Source organism: Salvelinus sp. IW2-2015, linkage group LG17 (genome assembly GCF_002910315.2).
Source record: "Salvelinus sp. IW2-2015 linkage group LG17, ASM291031v2, whole genome shotgun sequence".
NCBI classification, from domain to species: Eukaryota; Metazoa; Chordata; class Actinopteri; order Salmoniformes; family Salmonidae; genus Salvelinus; species Salvelinus sp. IW2-2015.
Window position 1 is genome coordinate 13,374,515 of NC_036857.1, and position 20,836 is coordinate 13,395,350.

General features: G+C 47.1%; 1 protein-coding gene across 1 annotated transcript in view; it reads right to left on the reverse strand.

The window, feature by feature from the left end:
* Positions 1-20,836, reverse strand: part of sema3bl (sema domain, immunoglobulin domain (Ig), short basic domain, secreted, (semaphorin) 3bl) — a 75,367-nt gene that overhangs the window by 30,371 nt on the left and 24,160 nt on the right. Inside the window, exons 3-8 of the mRNA XM_070448174.1 lie at positions 19,934-19,996; positions 8,933-9,052; positions 4,899-4,989; positions 3,257-3,373; positions 2,715-2,949; positions 2,561-2,670 (exon numbers count right to left, since the gene is read on the reverse strand). Of these exons, the coding sequence (XP_070304275.1) occupies positions 2,561-2,670; positions 2,715-2,949; positions 3,257-3,373; positions 4,899-4,989; positions 8,933-9,052; positions 19,934-19,996 (736 nt within the window). The remainder of the gene's footprint in view (positions 1-2,560; positions 2,671-2,714; positions 2,950-3,256; positions 3,374-4,898; positions 4,990-8,932; positions 9,053-19,933; positions 19,997-20,836) is intronic.

Genomic DNA, 20,836 nt, shown 5'->3' on the forward strand with positions numbered 1-20,836 from the left:
GTGTGTCAGAAGGGATGTATGACTGTGTGAGAGAGATGGGAGGTATGCACACTCTGACGCTCATACCAGAGAACATCCAACAGCTGTGTGTGTGTAGAGGAAGAAAGACGCCAACTGTTGGGGAATGTCAGCTCTTCTCAACCCGCCACCTGTGGCCTGACTAAACCATTAGAGACCCTCCCTGTAAGGCGATACTATAAGCACATCTCCCTGTAACTAAACGCTAAACTATCACTATGCCAGGGCTGAAGCTCCACTGTGGAAATAACTCAGAGCCATGATCCAGTTCCCAAACCCCAGATCATGACGTGGTCTCAGAGAAGATGAAGACTGACCTGGGGGGTCCTGGAGAGTGAACTATCAAATAAAATTATATTTGTCACATGCACCGAATACAACAAGTGTAAACTTTACCGTGAAATGCTTACTTACGAGCCCTTTCCCCAAAAGAATAACGAGTCTATATACAATGACTACCGGTACCGACTCAATGTGCAGGGATACGAAGTAGTTGAGGTAATATGAACATGTAGGTAGGGTTAAAAGTGACGAGGCAATCAGAATAGATAATAAACAAAGTAGCAGCAGCGTAAGTGAAGAGTGTGAAAGTGTGTATGCGTGAGTTTGTGTTTGTGGCATCAATATTCATGTGTGTGTTGGTGTATCAGTGTAATATGTGTGAGTGTGTGGGTAGAGTCCAGTGAGTGTGCATAGCCTAGTGGTTAGAGTGTTGGACTAGTATCTGAAAGGTTGCTAGATCGAATCCCTGAGCTGACAAGGTAAAAATCTGTCGTTCTGCCCCTGAACAAGGCACTGTTCCTAGGCCGTCATTGAAAATAAGAATTTGTTCTTAACTGACTTGCCTAGTTAAATAAAGATAAAATAAAAAATAGAGTTTGTGCAAGAAAGTCAGTGCAAAAAACGGGGGTCAATGCAAATAGTCTAGGTAGACATGTGATTAACTGTTCAGCGGTCTTCAGGCAGTTGCCATACCATGCAGTGACGCAGCCAGTCAAGATGCTCTCAATAGTGCAGCTGTAGAACTTTCAGGGTCTGAGGGTCCATGTCAACATTTTTCAGCCTCCCGAGGGGGAAGAGGCATTGTCGTGCCCTCTTCAAGACTGTGTTGGTGTGTTTTGACTGTACAGGCTTTGGTTTTTCCATTTATGTTTTGAGGTTGGACTTTAGCACGTGTAGCTCGTTAGCACGTAGGGCGCACCATTGGGGTCACCTCGTTAGTCAGTATGTGTTATACCTGTGCTGGTTGCCATCTCGTTAGTGGGAAGGTGTTTCACCTGTGCTGACCCATGTACTATTTAAGAGTGGCTGGCCCACCTTTAGTTGGCACTCCCTATATATTATTATTTTTAAATAACATTCCTTTGTCTGATTTCCCTGATTTCATTTTGCTCCAACTTTTTGGTTTGCTTCCTGTCTTTAAGTTCATTGTGGGGTTTTTCTTTTGTTTGCCTCTTCTTAGGCAAATTTTGTGGACCCTCAAGGTGAGTGTCATTTAGGTTCCAGTTATTGTTGATAGTCAACTTTCAGTGGACACACCCATGAGTGTCTTACAGAACCCCTGCTAAAACCCCACCTGTTTTGTGTAGTTGTTGTCAGTGACTTTTTGTTAGTTCCCCCTTCTGTTTGAGCAACATTATTTGGATTTCTAGCTGGGGAATGTAGCAGGACCATGATAGGTCCTTAGTGATGTGGATACCAGGGAACTTGAAGCTCTCGACTGGCTCCACTACAGCCCCGTCGATATGAATGGGGGCATGCTCGGCCCTCTGCTTCCTGTAGTCCACGATCAGCTCCTTTGTCTTGTTGACGTTGAGGGAGAGGTTGTTGTCCTGGCACCACACTGCCCAGGTCTCTAACCTCCTCCATATATGCTGTCTCAGCGTCATTGGTGATCAGGCCTACTACCATTGTTTCAGTAGAGGCAAACTTAATGATGGTGTTGGAGTCGCGCACGGCCACACAGCCTCTGGTGAACAGGGAGTACAGGAGGGGACTAAGCACGCACCCCTGAGGGGCTCCCGTGTTGAGGGTCAGCATGGTGGATGTGTTGGTGCCTTCCCTCACCACCTGGGAGTGGCCCATCGGGAAGTCCAGGATCCAGTTGTAGAAGGTGTTCAGTCCCAGGGTCCTTAACTTAGTGGTGTTGATTGCTGAGCTGTAGTCAATAAACAGCATTCTCACGTAGGACTTACTTTTGTCCATTTGGGAAAGGGCAGTGTGGAGTGCAATAGAGATTGCATCATCTGTTGGGGTGGTATGCGATTTGGAGTGGGTCTGGGATGATGGTGTTGATGTGAGCCATGACCAGCCTTTCAAAGCATTTYATGGCTACAGATGTGAGTGCTATGAGTCATTTAGACAGGTTACCTTGATGTTCTTGGACACAGGGACTATGGTGGTCTGCTTGAAACATGTAAGTATTACAGACTGGGTCAGGGAGAGGTTGAAAATGTCAGTCAAGACACTTTCCAGCTTGTCAGCGCCTAACCTGCTGCTGGCAATGCGGCTTTGTAAATGTTAACCTGTTTAAAGGTCTTACTCACATCGGTTACGGAGAGCGTGATCACACAGTTGACCGGAACAGCTGGTGCTCTCATGCATGGTTCAGTGTTACTTGCGTCGAAGCGAGCATAGAAGCCACCAGTGTCACTGTTGGAGTCAATGAGAGAGCTTTCCCACATATCCAGATTCACCTTGGCTTCACGTAACCTGTTAGCTTCACTGAACTAACACAGGGTTTTCCTGTGGGATACGTTAGGTGTAACTGTATGTATATTTCTCTTACCGCACACACACGTCCTACACGGGTGTGGATGGCCCCCTCTCTGTCCCCGGCCTCCAAGGCCTTCTCCGTGAAGAAGAAGTACACCTTGTCATTGTCACGGTCATCATTATCAGGGATGAGGTGGGCCGCAACAAACTTAGGATCTGGAGAGAGGGAAGAAGAGTGAGTGAGTGAGTGCGTGAGTGAGTGAGTGAGTGCGTGAGTGCGTGAGTGAGTGAGTGAGTGCGTGAGAGAGAGAGAGTGAGTGGGAGTCAGTGAGAGAGAGAGAGAGAGTGGGAGTCAGTGAAAAAGAAAAAGAAATATAAAAAAAGAGAGCAAATACGAGTTATTTCATAGCAAGTAGTGTCTATAGAAGATGTAAGAACCAAGTGGTGTAGAATAGGTGAATAATTGATATTGGTTTTAGGTGTGTATTCAGTGTGGGTGGTAAGTACAGTACAGTTCTTGTACCATGCAGCAGTCTCTGGTCCGTCTCAGTCCTCATGGTGGAGCGACCTCCCAGACTACGGAATATCACTGAGTCTCTACCCAGGAAGTCTGCAGTCAGCCCTGTGTACAGCTCCCCACCTGGGAACAGACAGAGCGGAAAGGATGGAGGAAGAGAATGAAAGATGAGGGGATGAGGAGAGAGGATGAGGAAATAAGGGAGGGGGAAAATGTCACAATGACAGGAATACAACATTGGCCAATATGGTAGACATACCCCAAGCCACATGTCCTGCATCCCTAGAGAAGGTTCATAGACTGGACAAAGATGAGATCAACTGTCTGTAACAGCATCTCCCATTGAATCAGACAGCATTCCCAACTGAACTCGTATCAGATGAAATGCTATCCCTGCTCTACATGACAGAGCTCAGGTCATGCTCCTAACAAGAGTATATTCATCTACAGTGGCCGTGTCATAGCTCCCTAAGCCCTGTCATCACTTCACTGACTGAGGATGGAAGTGTCTGTGTGTGCGCGCACATGTGTGTGTGTCTATGGCTCCGATGATCGTTTCCCAACCAAGGAGCTGAATTATAAGAGACAGTGGGGCTGCCTTACACCCCTGAGCATGCACAAACAGATAGTCAGTCTGGCTTGGTCCCACCGAGTTTTGAGAAGTGTGATTAATGCAGACTCTGGCCCCGCTGAAAGGCAATAGCTTCTTTCAATAGCTGATCCCAGAGATAGAAGAGATGCAGAGAAACGTCAGAAGGATGTGTGTGTGTGAGGAAGCGGGGAGGAGGGTTACTGACCTCCTGTCCTCCTCCTGCCAAAGAGCTCTCTTTACTAGTGGGACACAATGGCCATGACAAATACGCTCTGTCTTCTTCTCTCTCKATCTTTTTCTCCCTCTCCCTCTCCGTCTCCCCTTCTCTTTCTCTATATTTTTTTTCTTCCCCCTCTCTCTTTCTCTCTCTCTCTATCTCTGTCTGATTAATCTATCCATTGCGACCTCTGAAACTAAACATTTGACAGCAATTACTCCTTAATCATGATTAAAAAGTCCCTTCAGAATGAATAGAGGATAATAGATGTGTGTAGAACATGTACACAACTTGTATCCGTGTGTGTGTGTGTGTGTGTCTATGTTTAGTGTGTTTTTCCATGTTAGCTTTACACAGTGTATGTGAGTGAGCATTAGTGGAATATTACGTTGTTTGTGTAGGGTTAGTCTTTTGTGTATCAGTGTGCTCAAGGATAGACTGCTGGGCCTTTGGCCGTCCCTGTGTGTCTGCCTGCCAGATCCAATGAATTTTGGGACAGATCCTGGAGTTTGTGGGGTTCAGCAGCAGAGTGGACTGAGGCGGGGTGGGAAGACACACAGACACACACACACACACACACACACACACACACACACACACACACACACACACACACACACACACACACACACACACACACACTTTTCACCCCTGCAACTTCTAGAGTTGCATGTTGATGCAGTAAATCTGACTTATTTCACAAGCTATGTCGAATGACAACAAGAGAGGAACACCCTTACTACAGTGTATCTCACAGAATCAGAAACCTCAAACCCCTTCCGGCTGTTGTGTTGAGATAAACATACTGGACTAATAAAGACACAGAGTACAGGACCTACCAATTAAGGTGCTAGCGAAGGGGAGGCTGGGGTCGTGAGGAACCTTCCCCCGTCCGCTCTCCATTTTGGTAGGGTCCATGGTGAAAACATGCTGTTTAGGGGAAAAACGAGAAATGAGATTAGAAAAATCCAGATATCACATATCATTAAAATATTAGAAGTTTAATAGTCACATGTCCAGGGTTGCAAGTGCAATTACAGGCTACAGTGAAAATCTTAAGAAAATCTTACGATTTGAATGTTTTCCTTTAATCGCCGTAAGGGCAATTACTGAACTCATTGTAAATATTTCAACATACAGTACGTCAGTCTAATACATATAATTAAATAGAACACTTAAAATTCTCTATGCCCTAATACGGTAGTGACTCTTTGACTGTAGTGATGTCATCAGTGAGGGACAGGATTAACAAGGGGTAACACAGTGAGTGTAAAAATACAGACAGGATGCGCTGAATCAGGACCCAGATGAATGTCCTCTCTGTGAACTATCCACAGTCTCCAGCTCTGGGTAGCAGTTCCTAGTGCAGACACTGAGGCATTGTGGTTCTCTGGTTGAATGACTGTATACACTGTCATGTAGGACACCATGACATGGAAGTTAGCCGGATAAAATTACACTTAATAACGCTACCATGATTAAAATAACACTGTATGTCCTTGATTTTGTGGCCCTTTCCAGTAAGTGCCCTTTCCTTGGCTTTGAATCACACAGGGATTCCCAGTGGCACTAGGACCTTTCCAGCTATATTGACACTCTCAGTGAGGAGAGAGGAGGAAGTAAGGTTGGCTTTGAGTTCCACAATGTCTCTAATATAGTCATACATTTAGCAGGTTAGGAAGTGCAGCTCAGTTTCCACCTCATTTTGTGGGCAGTGTGCATATAGCCTGTATTCTCTTGAGAGCCAGGTCTGCCTACGGCAGCCTTTCTCAATACCAAGGCTATGCTCACTGAGTCTGTACATAGTCTTTCCTTACGTTTGGGTCAGTCACGGTGGTCAGGTGTATATTATTTTCTCTCTCTCTCTCTCTCTCTCTCTCTCTCTCTCTCTCTCTCTCTCTCTCTCGCTCGCTCTCGCTCTCGCTCTCTCTCTCTCTCTCAGCAGAGAGAAAGGACAGGCCCTTTGGCAAGTGGTAGAGGATCTCTGCTGTTTCTCTCTCAGTGAGCTAAATAATGGCAGAAACACCAGATGTTACCTCTCCCTGAGCTGTGTAACTCTCCGGGCTGCACACAAACAGTACACAGTACCCTATACACACGCACAGACACTAACCTCCTTTATAAAATCTATCTAGTAACATTAGTTATCGTGATCAGATCAATCAGCATGATTTCAAATATAACTCCGCTTTGTGAATCTCCATAGTTCAATCTCACTCATCTTTTTCAAATAGTCAGATCTCAAACCGCTTTTACTTTCCATTCTCTATACCTCATTTGTCCTCCTTACAGCACCGCTCTACTCTCTTTACTTTACCGCCTCTCTTTTGCCTCTCCCTCCCCTCTCTCTCTACTTCATCCATCCATCTCTCCCTCAACCACCCCCATTCTCTCTACTCCCTCCTTCCCTCTCTTTCTCCTCCTGGCTAGTCTCTCTCAGATCCAGTCTCTCTGTGGTAACTCGGTGCAGAGCGAGGGGACTGGCGCTAGTCATGTCTGTTGTCGTTCTCTAGTCAGCCCTGCCAAGCCAAACAGCCCAGCAACCCCACTACCAAGCCTGGGCCACTGACACGACTACTGGCACACACACATGCTCTATGATGCACACAAACACACACACAGGAGGTTGGTGGGACCTTAATTGGGGAGGACTGGCTCGTGGCAATGGCTGAAGCGGAATAAGTGGAATGGTATCAAATCCATCTTAAACATATGGTTTCCGTTATGAGCCGTCCTCCCCCAGCAGCCTCCACTGCCACACACACGCTAGTTTTAAGACCGCAGGACTTTATTCTTATCCATTCATAKTTTATTTGCTCATGGATGTCAGTTTATATTGACTGCTATATTAGTGTAATAAAAACTTGAAAACACATACGCTAAGCTGCTCTCTCTCTGCTCCTCAGATCCATGTGTCGGTCTCCATCCTCCACCCCTCTATCTTTCTTCTCTCCCTCTCTTTCTCTAAGCAGATATCCACCTCTGTCTGCGCCCACAACCTTTTCAAAATCCTTCCCTCATCCTTTCCAGCTTGCTTCTTCTCTCATGATCTTGTCATTTCTCTCTCTAAGGCGAGACAGCCTCAGAAAGATGCACTCTGTCCTCTCTTCTCTTAGTCCATCCCTAACATTACCCAGCACCACAGTCATAACAGGAAAGAGACAGAAACAGAGCAATAGAGAGAAAGAAACGAAAGGTAACGAGATGAATACAAAGAGAAAGAAAGCAGGAAAGAGAGAAATTATTCCTATAGGTGGACTTTGTTGAGAACCTGACCCATTTACCTTGAGTGGGCTGTGTGTGTGTGGGTGTGTGTGTGGGTGTGTGTGTGGGTGTGTGGGTGTGTGTGTGGGTGTGTGGGTGTGTGTGTGAGGGGGAAAGAGGCTGGAACCTCTGGATGTTGTCACCACTACTGGGGTTTATTTTCCTTGCGTGACAGTGTGTGTGTGTGTCACCAGTGCCACTCCTACAAGGTGCCCTGGGAGTCCATGCCACTCTACGGCGGCAGCGCCACGGGGAACCCTGCATTCATTTAAGCAGTCACTAACTCATTTAGGAACACACGTCTGTTTCTTTCCCTCGATTCTGAGACGGGGGTGGGGGGGGTCATGAACCTTCAGGCCGGTCTGTGGGTGGGATGACCTTTGACAGGGTGTTTCCCCTCTGTTCCAGGCCTCCCCAGGACAGACGTGCAGTCAGCTGCCTTACGTCGCCTTCAAACCTTAACACACTGTATCCATCTGCCAACACACACAGGCACAGAGAGACATAGAAACACACGCACAAGCATGCACACATACACACACACACACAAACACACACTATGCTGCTCTACTCTACAAAGTAGATGTATTGTTCTCAGTGTCATGGTGAGCTTGTCAGAGGCAGCACAGAGATAAGATCTAAAGGTTTTTAATGAAGTGTCATAAAGCATAGGTCCAAACCACACAGAGGATGATGAACATGGCAGAACACACAACTCTCCCCACAGTTCATCCAGCAGCCCCCACCCTAACTACCAACACACACACAAACACACTAAGAACCCCAACATGACCACCACAGACAGACCACCCTTCCACTCCCTGCCTATAAATATACCCTCCCTGTCTCACATCACACCCTGTTGGTTCCACAACCTCCATCCCCCAACTTGAATAGGTGGAACCCTCACCAACCCTCCAAGCCCAGTGCCTCCCCTCCTCATGCCCAGTCCGATCCCCTCCTGCTGGGTGTGCCACGTGGGCCTGTGTGCAGCTTTGTGGGGTTTCACCACATACAGGCGCCTACACAGGGCCTCACACCAGGGCAGCAGGGCCCCGCTGGACAGCTGCATGCTGGAGCACAACCCTGGGCTTTGTGTCCTCAGCCTGGAGCTCTGAGCCTGGAGCCAGAGCACTGAATGTTACTGACGGCTACGGCCTGCTGCCTCTTTCTGTATACACTGTCTTAGAGAGAGAGAGAGAGAAAGAGAGAGAGAGACCACTGTGCTCACATACTGGACCCAATAAGACAGTATCAGCTATCAAATACTATACAACGGAGACAGACAGACAATCCATAGGGAGTAGTACGTAGAGCAAAAGTATGTAGAGTAAAACCAGGATGACTCCATCTGTCAGAGCTGTGTGTGTGTGTGTGTTGTGGTGTGTGTGGTGTGTGTGTGGTGTGTGTGTTGTGGTGTGTGTGTGTGTGTGTGTGTGTGTGTGTGTGTGTGTGTGTGTGTGTGTGGTGTGTGTGTGTGTGTGTGTGGTGTGGTGCTGTGTGTGTGTGTGTGTGTGTGTGTGTGTGTGTGTGTGTGTGTGTGTGTGTGTGTGTGTGTGTGTGTGTGCGCGTGAGAGAAAAGAGGTGATGTGATGCAGTGGGTTCTTACCTCTCCACGGTAGCCCACGTACACATAGGTACACATGGGTTGGAATGCACCCGTACCACAGGCCAGCAGGTGGGTGCGGTTATAGGGCTGCAGCAGGCGCACAAAGTTGGCACACTCCGTCTGTGAACACACACGCACACACACACAGGTTAAATAAATACAAATACACAGGACAACAATAAACTGTCAACCAATTTCTGACCATTTTGTGTAGAGTAAAAATATTTATTAACAAAGGCCATTGATTCCACATGTTAGCAATAAGGGCCAAGAACAAGAGTTTAAAAGATGAAAAACAATAAACTTCAACAAATGCTGGGCTTCCCAGATCTTTCCCACAGCCAAAGACAGGGCCACATGGAGGGATCAGGCAACAGAGAGAAGAGAAGGAGAAAGACGGAGAGCTAGAGAGAGAGAGAGGGAGAGAATAAGAGAGGAGATCAAGAGACAGAATAAGAGAAAATAGAATCCTCGATGTATCCTTTTCTTGAAGCTTCACAATAGATGCTGAGAAGTGGTGTCCCAGTGACCAACAGTGTCACTGCCGTAGGGTGAGAGGGTCAAACTCGTCCACTTAGCTGCTGGGTGTGTGTGACTACTAGTATTATACACTGAATGTACAAAACATTCTGAACATGACATAGACTGACCAGGGGAATCCTGGTGAAAGCTATGATCCCTTATTGATGTCACTTTTTAAATCCACTTCAATCARTAGTGATGAAGGGGAGGAGACACGTTACAAAATATTTAAGTGCCTTTGAACAGGGTATGTTAGTAGGTGCCACCAGGCACACCGTTTGTATCAAGAAAGGTCCACCACCCAAAGGATATCYAGCCAACTTGACACAACTATGGGAAGCATTGGAGTCAACATGGGCCAGCAACCCAGTGGAACGCTTTTGACACCATGTCCTAACGAATTGAGGCTGTTCGAGGGCAAAGGGGGGTGCAACTCAATATTAGGAAGGTGTTCCTAATGTTTTGTACACCTACTGTACAGTATATTGGAGGTTTGGCGTGAAGCCAGGTGTGCTTCGTACCTATCAGCCAAACATGACTCCGGCTCTTCTTCCAGTCCAGTCTATAGCTGCAACACACACACCACACACACACACACACACACACACACACACACCACACAACACACCACACACACACACACACAACACAACACACACACACACCACACACCACACACACACACACACCACACCACACACACAACACAACATACACACACACACACACACCTCCTCTCAGGTTTTAATTACCCCAAACGCTCCTCCCTCCCTCTCTTCACCTACCACATCCCTCTCTCCTCCCCTGCTCTGGTAGTGTATAGAGGGTAGGCTGTAGTGAGATGGACTGTAGAAATAGACTCCAGACTGGTCCCAATGGAGAGAAGCAGCCTCCTGGCCCTGTTTCCTCCCTGTTCCTAATGTTTTGTACACTCAGTGTATAAACTGATGAGTGGCAGATCCTTCGTAATGTATTTCTCCATAATATTGAGTGTGTAACAGACAGGCGGGGTGGTAGGGTAATACCATCAGGCCTCAGATGTTTATACTGAGGGATGGAGACATCTTGTTCCAGTGTAAACAGCATGCATTCACTGGAGAGCAATCAGCGCTGTTAACACTAACAGGAAATCAAGACCATCGTTGAGGGAAACACACACACACGCAGAGAGAGAAAGACAAACACACACACCCTCAAACAGGCGTACAGCTGTGCACACACACTCGAAGACACACATGGATGCAAACACACACTCACACACACAAAGAGGCACACACAAAGCTGTTTTGGAAAAAGCAGGATGCTTCAGTCTGTCCAAGTCTCTGTGGTCCACACAGCTGGAGCTACACGGAGAAGAGAGAGCATAGAAGCAGTGTGCTGAGGAGAAGACCAGATGAGCAGACTACGGATGTGAACATCCATAACTTAGACAGACACACAACACAATCCCACCACCACACTAGCTCCCAGACAAGTGGTAGACAAAAGCGTAGGCATCAAATGCACTATAAGACGTGCTCAACTCCTAAAGTTTGGTTGCTTTAGCCCAGCAGTAGTTGTTCATATCAGTATGCTTAGACATACTGTTAGCCTAGAGCGATCCACAGAGTCTGTCTGCAGATTTGTCCTTGGATTGGTTTGTAGATGATTCACTTTTTAAAGCAAGTCACTTCCACGTTTGTACCCATAGGTACGGCTGTGCCCATTAATGAACATAGTGGACTGTTTCCTCTAGCAGTGCTGGATAATGCCAGGGCACTGTGCCAAATGGCACCAAGCTGAGTTTCCAGGTCCCTGATGCATGAAGTCTCACAAAGTTCTTCAAAAGTCTCCTACAAATCCTTTAAACATTCAAATCTCTCACCCATTCACTCGGACTAATAACTCTCCCAAACCCACAACCCTGGTAGTTCCTGCTTTGTTATTGTCTGGTTCCTGCTGAGGGAGGGGCTATGGGACATCTATGTCTGCTGGGGATAATGAAATCAGGGGTCATGTGGTCGCGACCTGTGAGGAAGGCCATCATAAAGCAAACACGTTAGGTGTTACCCAGTGGTCAACCAGCAGAGTCACACAGCCCCATTGATCAGCCGGTTCCCCTCCTTTAGCCAGTCAATAAAATACCCTCACAGACACGCACCCACCTCTAACTCCTCCATCCCCCCACAGTCAATGGAGGGAAGTAGTATGCACATCCAAGACACAGACACATTGTGTATAAGGGAAGGAGACAGATTGCGACCACCAGCCCAGCAGCCCTGCAGTGTTTTCCATTGAGAGGTCACTGTATCAGAACGCTGAATAGGTGCAACAATAGTAACACAACGCGCTCCAGCTTTAAAACCAGCCAGGCTGTCTAGTCAGTGTCTAGTCAGTGTCTAGTCAGTGTCTAGTCAGTGCCAGCGCCCGTTTCACTCCACGGTGTTTGTTTAATGGGAGGTCTCCATGTCCAACACTGCCTAACAAAGTTAGAGAGGGAGGGATAGCTCTGTCCTCACTCACCCGCCCGCTGGCATAGGCAGTCAGGGTATATTTAGAACACACATTTAAGTGTCCATCTGTGACGGAATGAGCTGCTCTGTACACACTCACATGTCCCTGTACCCACTGGGATAACATCAGTCCTCAGTAAGGGTTGTGAACCAAGCCTTTCTCTCTGCCAAAATCACAAACAAGTCCATTTCAACCAATCAAACAAACACCTATCCATGCCTTTGCAACTTTTTGACTTATGACATTGCCTGGGGTTTTGTCTAGCAGCAGGGAAAGGTGCAAACAGAGCCCTGATTGAGTGTGTGTGCATGTCCGAGTCTTTGTCAGGTAGAGAACAGGGGCAGAGAGGGCACCCCATCAATGGCCCTTCACTGAGCCCAGAGACAACRACATTTTTATTTTATTTTTATTTCACCTTTATTTAACCAGGTAGGCTAGTTGAGAACAAGTTCTCATTTGCAACTGCGACCTGGCCAAGATAAAGCATAGTAGTGTGAACAGACAACACAGAGTTACACATGGAGTAAACAATAAACAAGTCAATAACATGGTAGAAAAAAAGAGAATCTATATACAATGTGTGCAAAAGGCATGAGGTAGGCAATAAATCGAATAATTACAATTTAGCAGATTAACACTGGAGTGATAAATCATCAGATGATCTTGTGCAAGAAAGAGATACTGGTGTGCAAAAGAGCAGAAAAGTAAATAAATAAAAGGTAAATAGCAGTATGGGGGGTGAGGTAGGTAAATTGGGTGGGTAGTTTACAGATGGACTATGTACAGCTGCAGCGATCGGTTAGCTGCTCGGATAGCAGATTTTTAAAAGTTGTTGAGGGAGATAAAAGTCTCCAACTTCAGAGATTTTTGCAATTCGTTCCAGTCGCAGGCAGCAAGAGAACTGGAAGGAAAGGCGTCCAAATAGGTTTTGGCTTTAGGGATGATCAGTGAGATACACCTGCTGGAGCGCGTGCTGCGGGTGGGTGTAGCCATCGTGACCAGTGAACTGAGATAAGGCGGCACTTTACCTAGCATAGCCTTGTAGATGACCTGGAGCCAGTGGGTCTGACGACGAACATGTAGCGAGGGCCAGCCGACTAGGGCATACAGGTCGCAGTGGTGGGTCGTATAAGGTGCTTTAGTAAACAAAACGAATGGCACTGTGATAAACTGCATCCAGTTTGCTGAGTAGAGTATTGGAAGCTATTTTTGTAGATGACATCGCCGAAGTCGAGGATCGGTAGGATAGTCAGTTTTACTAGGGTAATTTGGCGGCGTGAGTGAAGGAGGCTTTGTTGCGGAATAGAAAGCCGATTCTTGATTTGATTTTGGATTGGAGATGTTTGATATGAGTCTGGAAGGAGAGTTTGCAGTCTAGCCAGACACCTAGGTACTTATAGATGTCCACATATTCTAGGTCGGAACCGTCCAGGGTGGTGATGCTAGTCGGGCGTGCGGGTGCAGGCAGCGAACGGTTGAAAAGCATGCATTTGGTTTTACTAGCGTTTAAGAGCAGTTGGAGGCCACGGAAGGAGTGTTGTATGGCATTGAAGCTCGTTTGGAGGTTAGATAGCACAGTGTCCAAGGAAGGGCCGGAAGTATATAGAATGGTGTCGTCTGCGTAGAGGTGGATCAGGGAATCGCCCGCAGCAAGAGCAAATCATTGATGTATACAGAAGAAAGAGTCGGCCCGAGAATTGAACCCTGTGGTACCCCCATAGAGACTGCCAGAGGACCGGACAACATGCCCTCCGATTTGACACACTGAACTCTGTCTGCAAAGTAGTTGGTGAACCAGGCAAGGCAGTCATTAGAAAAACCGAGGCTACTGAGTCTGCCGATAAGAATATTGTGATTGACAGTCGAAAGCCTTGGCCAGGTCGATGAAGACGGCTGCACAGTAATGTCTTTATCGATGGCGGTTATGATATCGTTTAGTACCTTGAGCGTGGCTGAGGTGCACCCGTGACCGGCTCGGAAACCGGATTGCACAGCGGAGAAGGTACGGTGGGATTCGAGATGGTAGTGATCTGTTTGTTGACTTGGCTTTCGAAGACCTTAGATAGGCAGGGCAGGATGGATATAGGTCTGTAACAGTTTGGGTCCAGGTTGTCCTCCCCTTTGAAGAGGGGATGACCGCGGCAGCTTTCCAATCCTTGGGGATCTCAGATGATACGAAGGAGAGGTTGAACAGGCTGGTAATTGGGGGTGCGACAATGCCGGGGACAGTTTCAGAAATAGGGGGTCCAGATTGTCAAGCCCAGCTGATTTGTATGGGTCCAGGTTTTCCAGCTCTTTCAGAAACATCTGCTATCTGGATTATGGGTAAAGGAGAAGCTGGGGAGGCTTGGGCGAGTAGCAGCGGGGGGGGCGGGGCTGTTGGCCAAGGTTGGAGTTGCCAGGAGGAAGCATGGCCAGCGATTAGAAAAATGTTTGTTGAAGTTTTCGATTATCACGGACTTATCAGTGGTGACCGTGTTACCTAGCCTCAGTGCAGTGGGCAGCTGGGAGGAGGTGCTCTTGTTTTCCATGGACTTTACAGTATCCCAGAACTTTTTGGAGTTAGAGCTACAGGATGCAAATTTCTGCTTGAAAAAGCTGGCCTTTGCTTTCCTGACTGACTGCGTTATTGGTTCCTGACTTCCCTGAACAGTTGCAAATATCGCGGGGGCTCTTCGATGCTATTGCAGTTCGCCACAGATGTTTTTTGTGCTGGTCGAGGGCAGTCAGGGTCTGGAGTGAACCAAGGGCTATATCTGTTCTTGGTTCTGCATTTTTGGACGAGCATGCTTGTCTAATATGGTGAGGAAGTAACTTTTTAAAGAATGACCAGGCATCTCAACTGACGGGATGAGTCAATATCCTTCCAGGGTACCCGGGCCAGGTCGATTAGAAAGGCCTGCCTGCAGAAGTTGTTTTAGGGAGCGTTTGACAGTGATGAGGGGTGGTCGTTGACCGCGACCCGTGGCGGATTACAGGCAATGAGGCAGTGATCGCTGAGATCTTGATTTGAAGACAGCAGAGGTGTATTTGGGAGGCAGGTTGGTCAGGATAATGTCTATTAGGGTGCCATGTTTACGGATTTAGGGTTGTACCTGGTGGGTTCCTGATGATTTGTGTGAGATTGAGGGCATCAAGCTTGGATTGTAGGACTGCCGGGGTTGTTAAGCATATCCCAGTTTAGGTCACCTAACAGAACAAACTCTGAATCTAGATGGGGAGCGATCAATTCACAGATGGTGTCCAGGGCACAGCTGGGAGCTGAGTGGGGGTCCGGTAGCAGGGGCAACAGTGAGAGACTTATTTCTGGAGAGATTAATTCTTAAAATTAGAAGTTCGAACTGTTTGGGATAGACCTGGAAAGTATGACAGAACTTTGCAGGCTATCTCTGCAGTAGATTGCAACTCCTCCCCTTTGGCAGTTCTATCTTGACGGAAAGTGTTATAGTGGGTATGGAAATCCCAGAATTTTGGTGGCCTTCCTAAGCCAGGATTCGGACACGGCAAGGACATCAGGGTTGGCAAGTGTGCTAAAGCGGTGAGTAAGCAAACTTAGGGAGGAGGCTTTCTGATGTTGACATGCATGAGGCCAAGGCTTTTTCGATCACAGAAGTCAACAAATGAGGGTGACTGGGGACATGCAGGGCCTGGGTTTACCTCCACATCACCCGAGGAACAGAGGAGTAGTAGGATGAGGTGCGGCTAAAGGCTATCAAAACTGGTCGCCTAGAGCGTTGGGGACAAAGAAAAAAGGAGCAGATTTATGGGCGTGGTAGAATAATTCTGGGCATAATGTGAGACAGGGTAATGTGGGGCACGGGTACAGCGGAGGCAAGCCCAGGCACTGGGTGATGATAAGAGAGGTTGTATCTCTGGACATGCTGGTCTCAATGGGTGAGGTCACCGCATGTGTGGGGGGTGGGAAAAGGAGGTATCAGAGGTACGGAGAGTGGAACTACGGGTCCATTGCAAACCAAAACAATGATAATGATAACTAGCCTGAACAACAGTATGCAAGGCATATTGATATTTGAGAGAGACATACAATAAGGCATAAAGTGATTGCAGGTCTTGATTGGGAGGAGCTAGCTAAAACAACAGGTAAGATAACAGCAGCAAATAACAGGGTGCTAGTCTAACACAGCAACAACAGGTAAAAATGGCGACGACTAGGCAGAGAGGGTCGGATTAACTACACCACAGATCCTGAGTTAAAGCACAGAGCCGACAGATAAAACACAAATAAACAGAATGGAGTACCGTGAATTAATGGACAGTCAAGGCAGGCATCAGCTATTGTAGCCAAGTGATCATAGTGTCCAGGGGGCAGCCGTTAGATGGAGCAGGGAGCCCTCACTAAGCTAGCACGCGGCGTTTAAAGTTAGTAGCCCGGGGGTGGTCTGCTCAGACGAGGGGGTCTGCTCAAACGTGGTCGTGTCGACAGAGAATCCAAGCCGGATGGCGATGGCGAAAGAGAGGTTGTGAATTGTAGAATTGTGTTTGCTAACTGGTGCTAGCTTCGTGGCAGTGGCGCTAGCTGCGCTAGCTGCAAGCTAGCTGTGAGGATCAGAAGTAGTGGCTCAGGGATTACGGCAGGAATCCGGCGTTGTTGTCGAGAGACAGTCCGATGCATGGTAAAATTGGTGAGTAATATCCAGGCTAATAACAGGGCTGGTGTCTTGTGCAGAAGGTAAAAGCAGCGGCAAAAAAATGGCTAAATTAGCTTGTAGCTGATTTAGACCAGTTGTGATGGATTGGCAGGGCTCTGTGTCGGCAAAAAAAGGTCCAGTCCAATTGGCAAAAGAGGTATTGTAGCCCAAGAATTCGCTGGTAGACCTCTTCGGCTAGCCGGCAGATGCGCCTAGCTCGAGAGGCTAGCTCAAGGCTAACTGGTGCTTGCTTCGGGACAGAGGTGTTAGCCAGTAGTAGCCACTCGGTTGCAGCTAAGCTAGCTGTGATGATACGGTGTAATTGTCCAGAGCTTGCGTCAGGAATCCGGTGATGTGGTAGAGAAAAAGCAGTTCCTATATGCTCTGGTTGATATCGCGCTTGCAGACTGGCAGGTATTGGCCGAGCTGAAGTGGCTGTGTCCGAGTTAAGGGTGAAGACCGCAGCAGTGGCTAACTGACTACTAGCTAGTAGCTAGTTATCTGGCTAGCTTCTGATTGGGGTTACGGTTCTAAAGTATAAAAAATAGCAGGTCCGTACCACATTGGGTGAGGCGGAATGTAGGAATGTATATTCAGTTCCTAGATGGAAAGTGAAATTAAAATATATACGAAATGTATACGAAAAATAAGAGGACTATTACACGGACAAGACAAGACAAACACACGTCCGACTGCTACGCCATCTTGGATTCGTAATAACTGGGCCTGTCCACTGAACATACAGTACAGTCCTCAAAACAGGGGACCAGCCTCTTACATAGGGTTAACAACACATACAGTACAGTCCTTAAAACAGGGGACCAGCCTCTTACATGGGTTAACAACACATACAGTACAGTCCTCAAAACAGGGGACCAGCCTCTTACATGGGGTTAACAACACATACAGTACAGTCCTCAAAACAGGGGACCAGCCTCTTACATGGGGTTAACAACACATACAGTACAGTCCTCAAAACAGGGGACCAGCCTCTTACATGGGGTTAACAACACATACAGTACAGTCCTTAAAACAGGGGACCAGCCTCTTACATAGGGTTAACAACACATACAGTACAGTCCTCAAAACAGGGGACCAGCCTCGTACATAGGGTTAACACACATACAGTACAGTCCTCAAAACAGGGGACCAGCCTCTTACATGGGGTTAAACAACACATACAGTACAGTCCTTAAAACAGGGGACCAGCCTCTTACATAGGGTTAACAACACATACAGTACAGTCCTCAAAACAGGGGACCAGCCTCTTACATAGGGTTAACAACAATACAGTACAGTCCTCAAAACAGGGGACCAGCCTCTTACATGGGTTAACATCACATACAGTGCAGTCCTTAAAACAGGGGACCAGCCTCTTACATAGGGTTAACAACACATACAGTACAGTCCTCAAAACAGGGGACCAGCCTCTACATAGGGTTAACAACACATACAGTACAGTCCTCAAAACAGGGGACCAGCCTCTTACATGGGTTAACAACACATACAGTCAGTCCTCAAAACAGGGGACCAGCCTCTTACATAGGGTTAACAACACATACAGTACAGTCTCAAAACAGGGGACCTCTTTAGGTTAACAACACATACAGTACAGTCCTCAAAACAGGGACCAGCCTCTTACATGGGTTAACAACACATACAGTACAGTCCTCAAAACAGGGACCAGCCTCTTACAAGGGTTAACAACACATACAGTACAGTCCTCAAAACAGGGGACCAGCCTCTACATAGGGTTAACAACACATACAGTACAGTCCTCAAAACAGGGACCAGCCTCTTACATAGGGTTAAAACACATACAGTACAGTCCTCAAAACAGGGGACCAGCCTCTTACATAGGGTTAACAACACATACAGTACAGTCCTCAAAACAGGGGACCAGCCTCTTACATAGGGTTAACAACACATACAGTACCTGAAAGCCTTTCTCATGGATCCCTAGCCTCAGAGGGCACTGGGGTGGAGGTGGTGGGTCGTATTCCGGTTGTGGAGGAACTAGAGGTGTGAAGTGTTACAGATGTGACCCTGTACACACATTCCCAGCAGACACACTTCACCTCCATCTCCCAGTCCAGTCATTGTTAATGATGCTAGACATTAGACTAGAAACATGGGCCCCATCTTCCTCTCTGACAAACAACATATCTCCAGCAACAGATTCAGTCCAGGCCTGTTTAAAAGAACGATGGAGAGGACAAGAACCAAGTCCACTTGAACTGTGGTCTGAATGAGTCTGATGGTAGGTGAGTGCTGCTGGGGTGCAGGGGTGTGTCTCCAGGGGTATGGAGGGGAGCTTAAACACACACTGGCCACGGCTCCCTTGGCACAGGTTAGATTGAGTTACCGTGGGCCCAACCCATAACGACTGCTCCTCTCCCCTACGAACACCAGCTCACATACCTCATACGGGAGGAGGAAACGCGTAATAACTCCTGATAATAACTCCTGATAATAACTCCTGATATTAACTCCTGATATTAACTCCTGATAATAACTCCTGATAATAACTCCTGATATTAACTCCTGATATTAACTCCTGATAATAACTCCTGATATTAGATACCCCTCCTCACCTGCACTTCAAACGCCACAGTTACCTATAGGGCCAGTGTTGACGCCCAATGGGGGGGTCTTAAACTTCCCTCCAACCCCCCTCCACATCCACAGAGACAGATTAGTCCTGTTTTACAGGCCAAATCACCTAACCCAGACCAGATGCCAGGGTTGTTTCCCTTTCTGTCGTTACCCAAGGCTGCCCACGGACAGAAGAWATTAAACATGGAACCGCAAGTGTCTTTAGAGTGTTTGACTGGGGAGTGAGGGCCAGTTTCAATATGGGCAGTCTTCTTAAAGATATAATTACTGGTGTTTATTGTGTCGGAACCCGACTCTGGACACCTCAGCCATGTGGGAGGGGCTATTACTAGATATTGAAAGACTCCCTATCTCATTCACTGGGCTGTTAAACAACTTCACTGTACCCACGGATGGAGGCATGGATAGATGAAGGGATGGTGGGATGATGCATGGGACTATGGCTGTAGCCTGTAGGATATAGGAAAAGGGAGTGTTGACACAGCAAGCCAACTGTCGACATCAATTTGCTGGTTAGCTTCCTGATAACATGATCCAGATGTGGCAATGYAGAATGTACAGTACAGTCAGTAAGGTGACTAGAATGTTACTGTCTAGAGTGGCTGATAGAGCAGCTGAATAGGCTAGGCTGGTGGAAACCATAGATGTGACATTATTAGAGTAAATAAGAAGTAGAGAGGCCACCTCAGAGGTGGATTGGTCTGACTGAGCTGTCACTCACCTGAGAATCCTTCCCTCTCTGGACACAGTCATCTTTGTTACCAGGCAACGGAGGCCAGTAGATCTACAACGAGAGAGAGAGAGAGAGAGAGAGAGAGAGAGAGAGAGAGAGAGAGAGAGAGAGAGAGAGAGAGAGAGAGAGAGAGAGAGAGAGAGAGAGAGAGAGAGAGAGAGAGAGAGAGAGAGAGAGAGAGAGAGAGAGAGAGAGAGAAGAGAGAGAGAGAGAGAGAGAGAGAGAGAGAGAGAAGAGAGAGAGAGAGAGAGAGAGAGAGAGAGAGAGAGAGAGAGAGAGAGAGAGAGAGAGAGAGAGAGAAGAGAGAGAGAGAGAGAGAGAGAGAGAGAGAGAGAGGAGAGAGAGAGAGAGAGAGGGGAAGAGGAAAAGAGAGAAAAAGGAGAGAGAGAGAGAAAGAGAGAGAGAATGATAAATCACGTCATAACATTGTACACTGCCTAAATCCACAATATAACTACAGGCAATTAGAGCATGAGAACATTATTAGCCACAGTTTAAACAATGAAGACCTACTAGATCACATATGAAACCAAGCCCGTATCTCACTAAGTCTTTGCTCCCACACAATCATCCATGGGCTAATCAGTGCTAATTGACGGTGTGGTCTATATCATCTATATCATTCTATATCATCAATATCCAGCTTATTCAAGATTGTTTTTGGAAGGCCCCTCTTTGGCACCATCAGATACAGTGTTGTAAATTACTGACTCACAGATGGCTATCTGAAACAATGGCTCTTTTGTGTGTTTCATTTAAAAGCTTATTTTGCTTTCGGGAAGAGGTATATACAGAATACCAAGAAAACAATCAAGGAAACAGTAACTTTCTGTGACAATGTGCGTACGTGTCCATCCGCAATTGTGTCCATGTGTATTTGTGTCTGTGCTY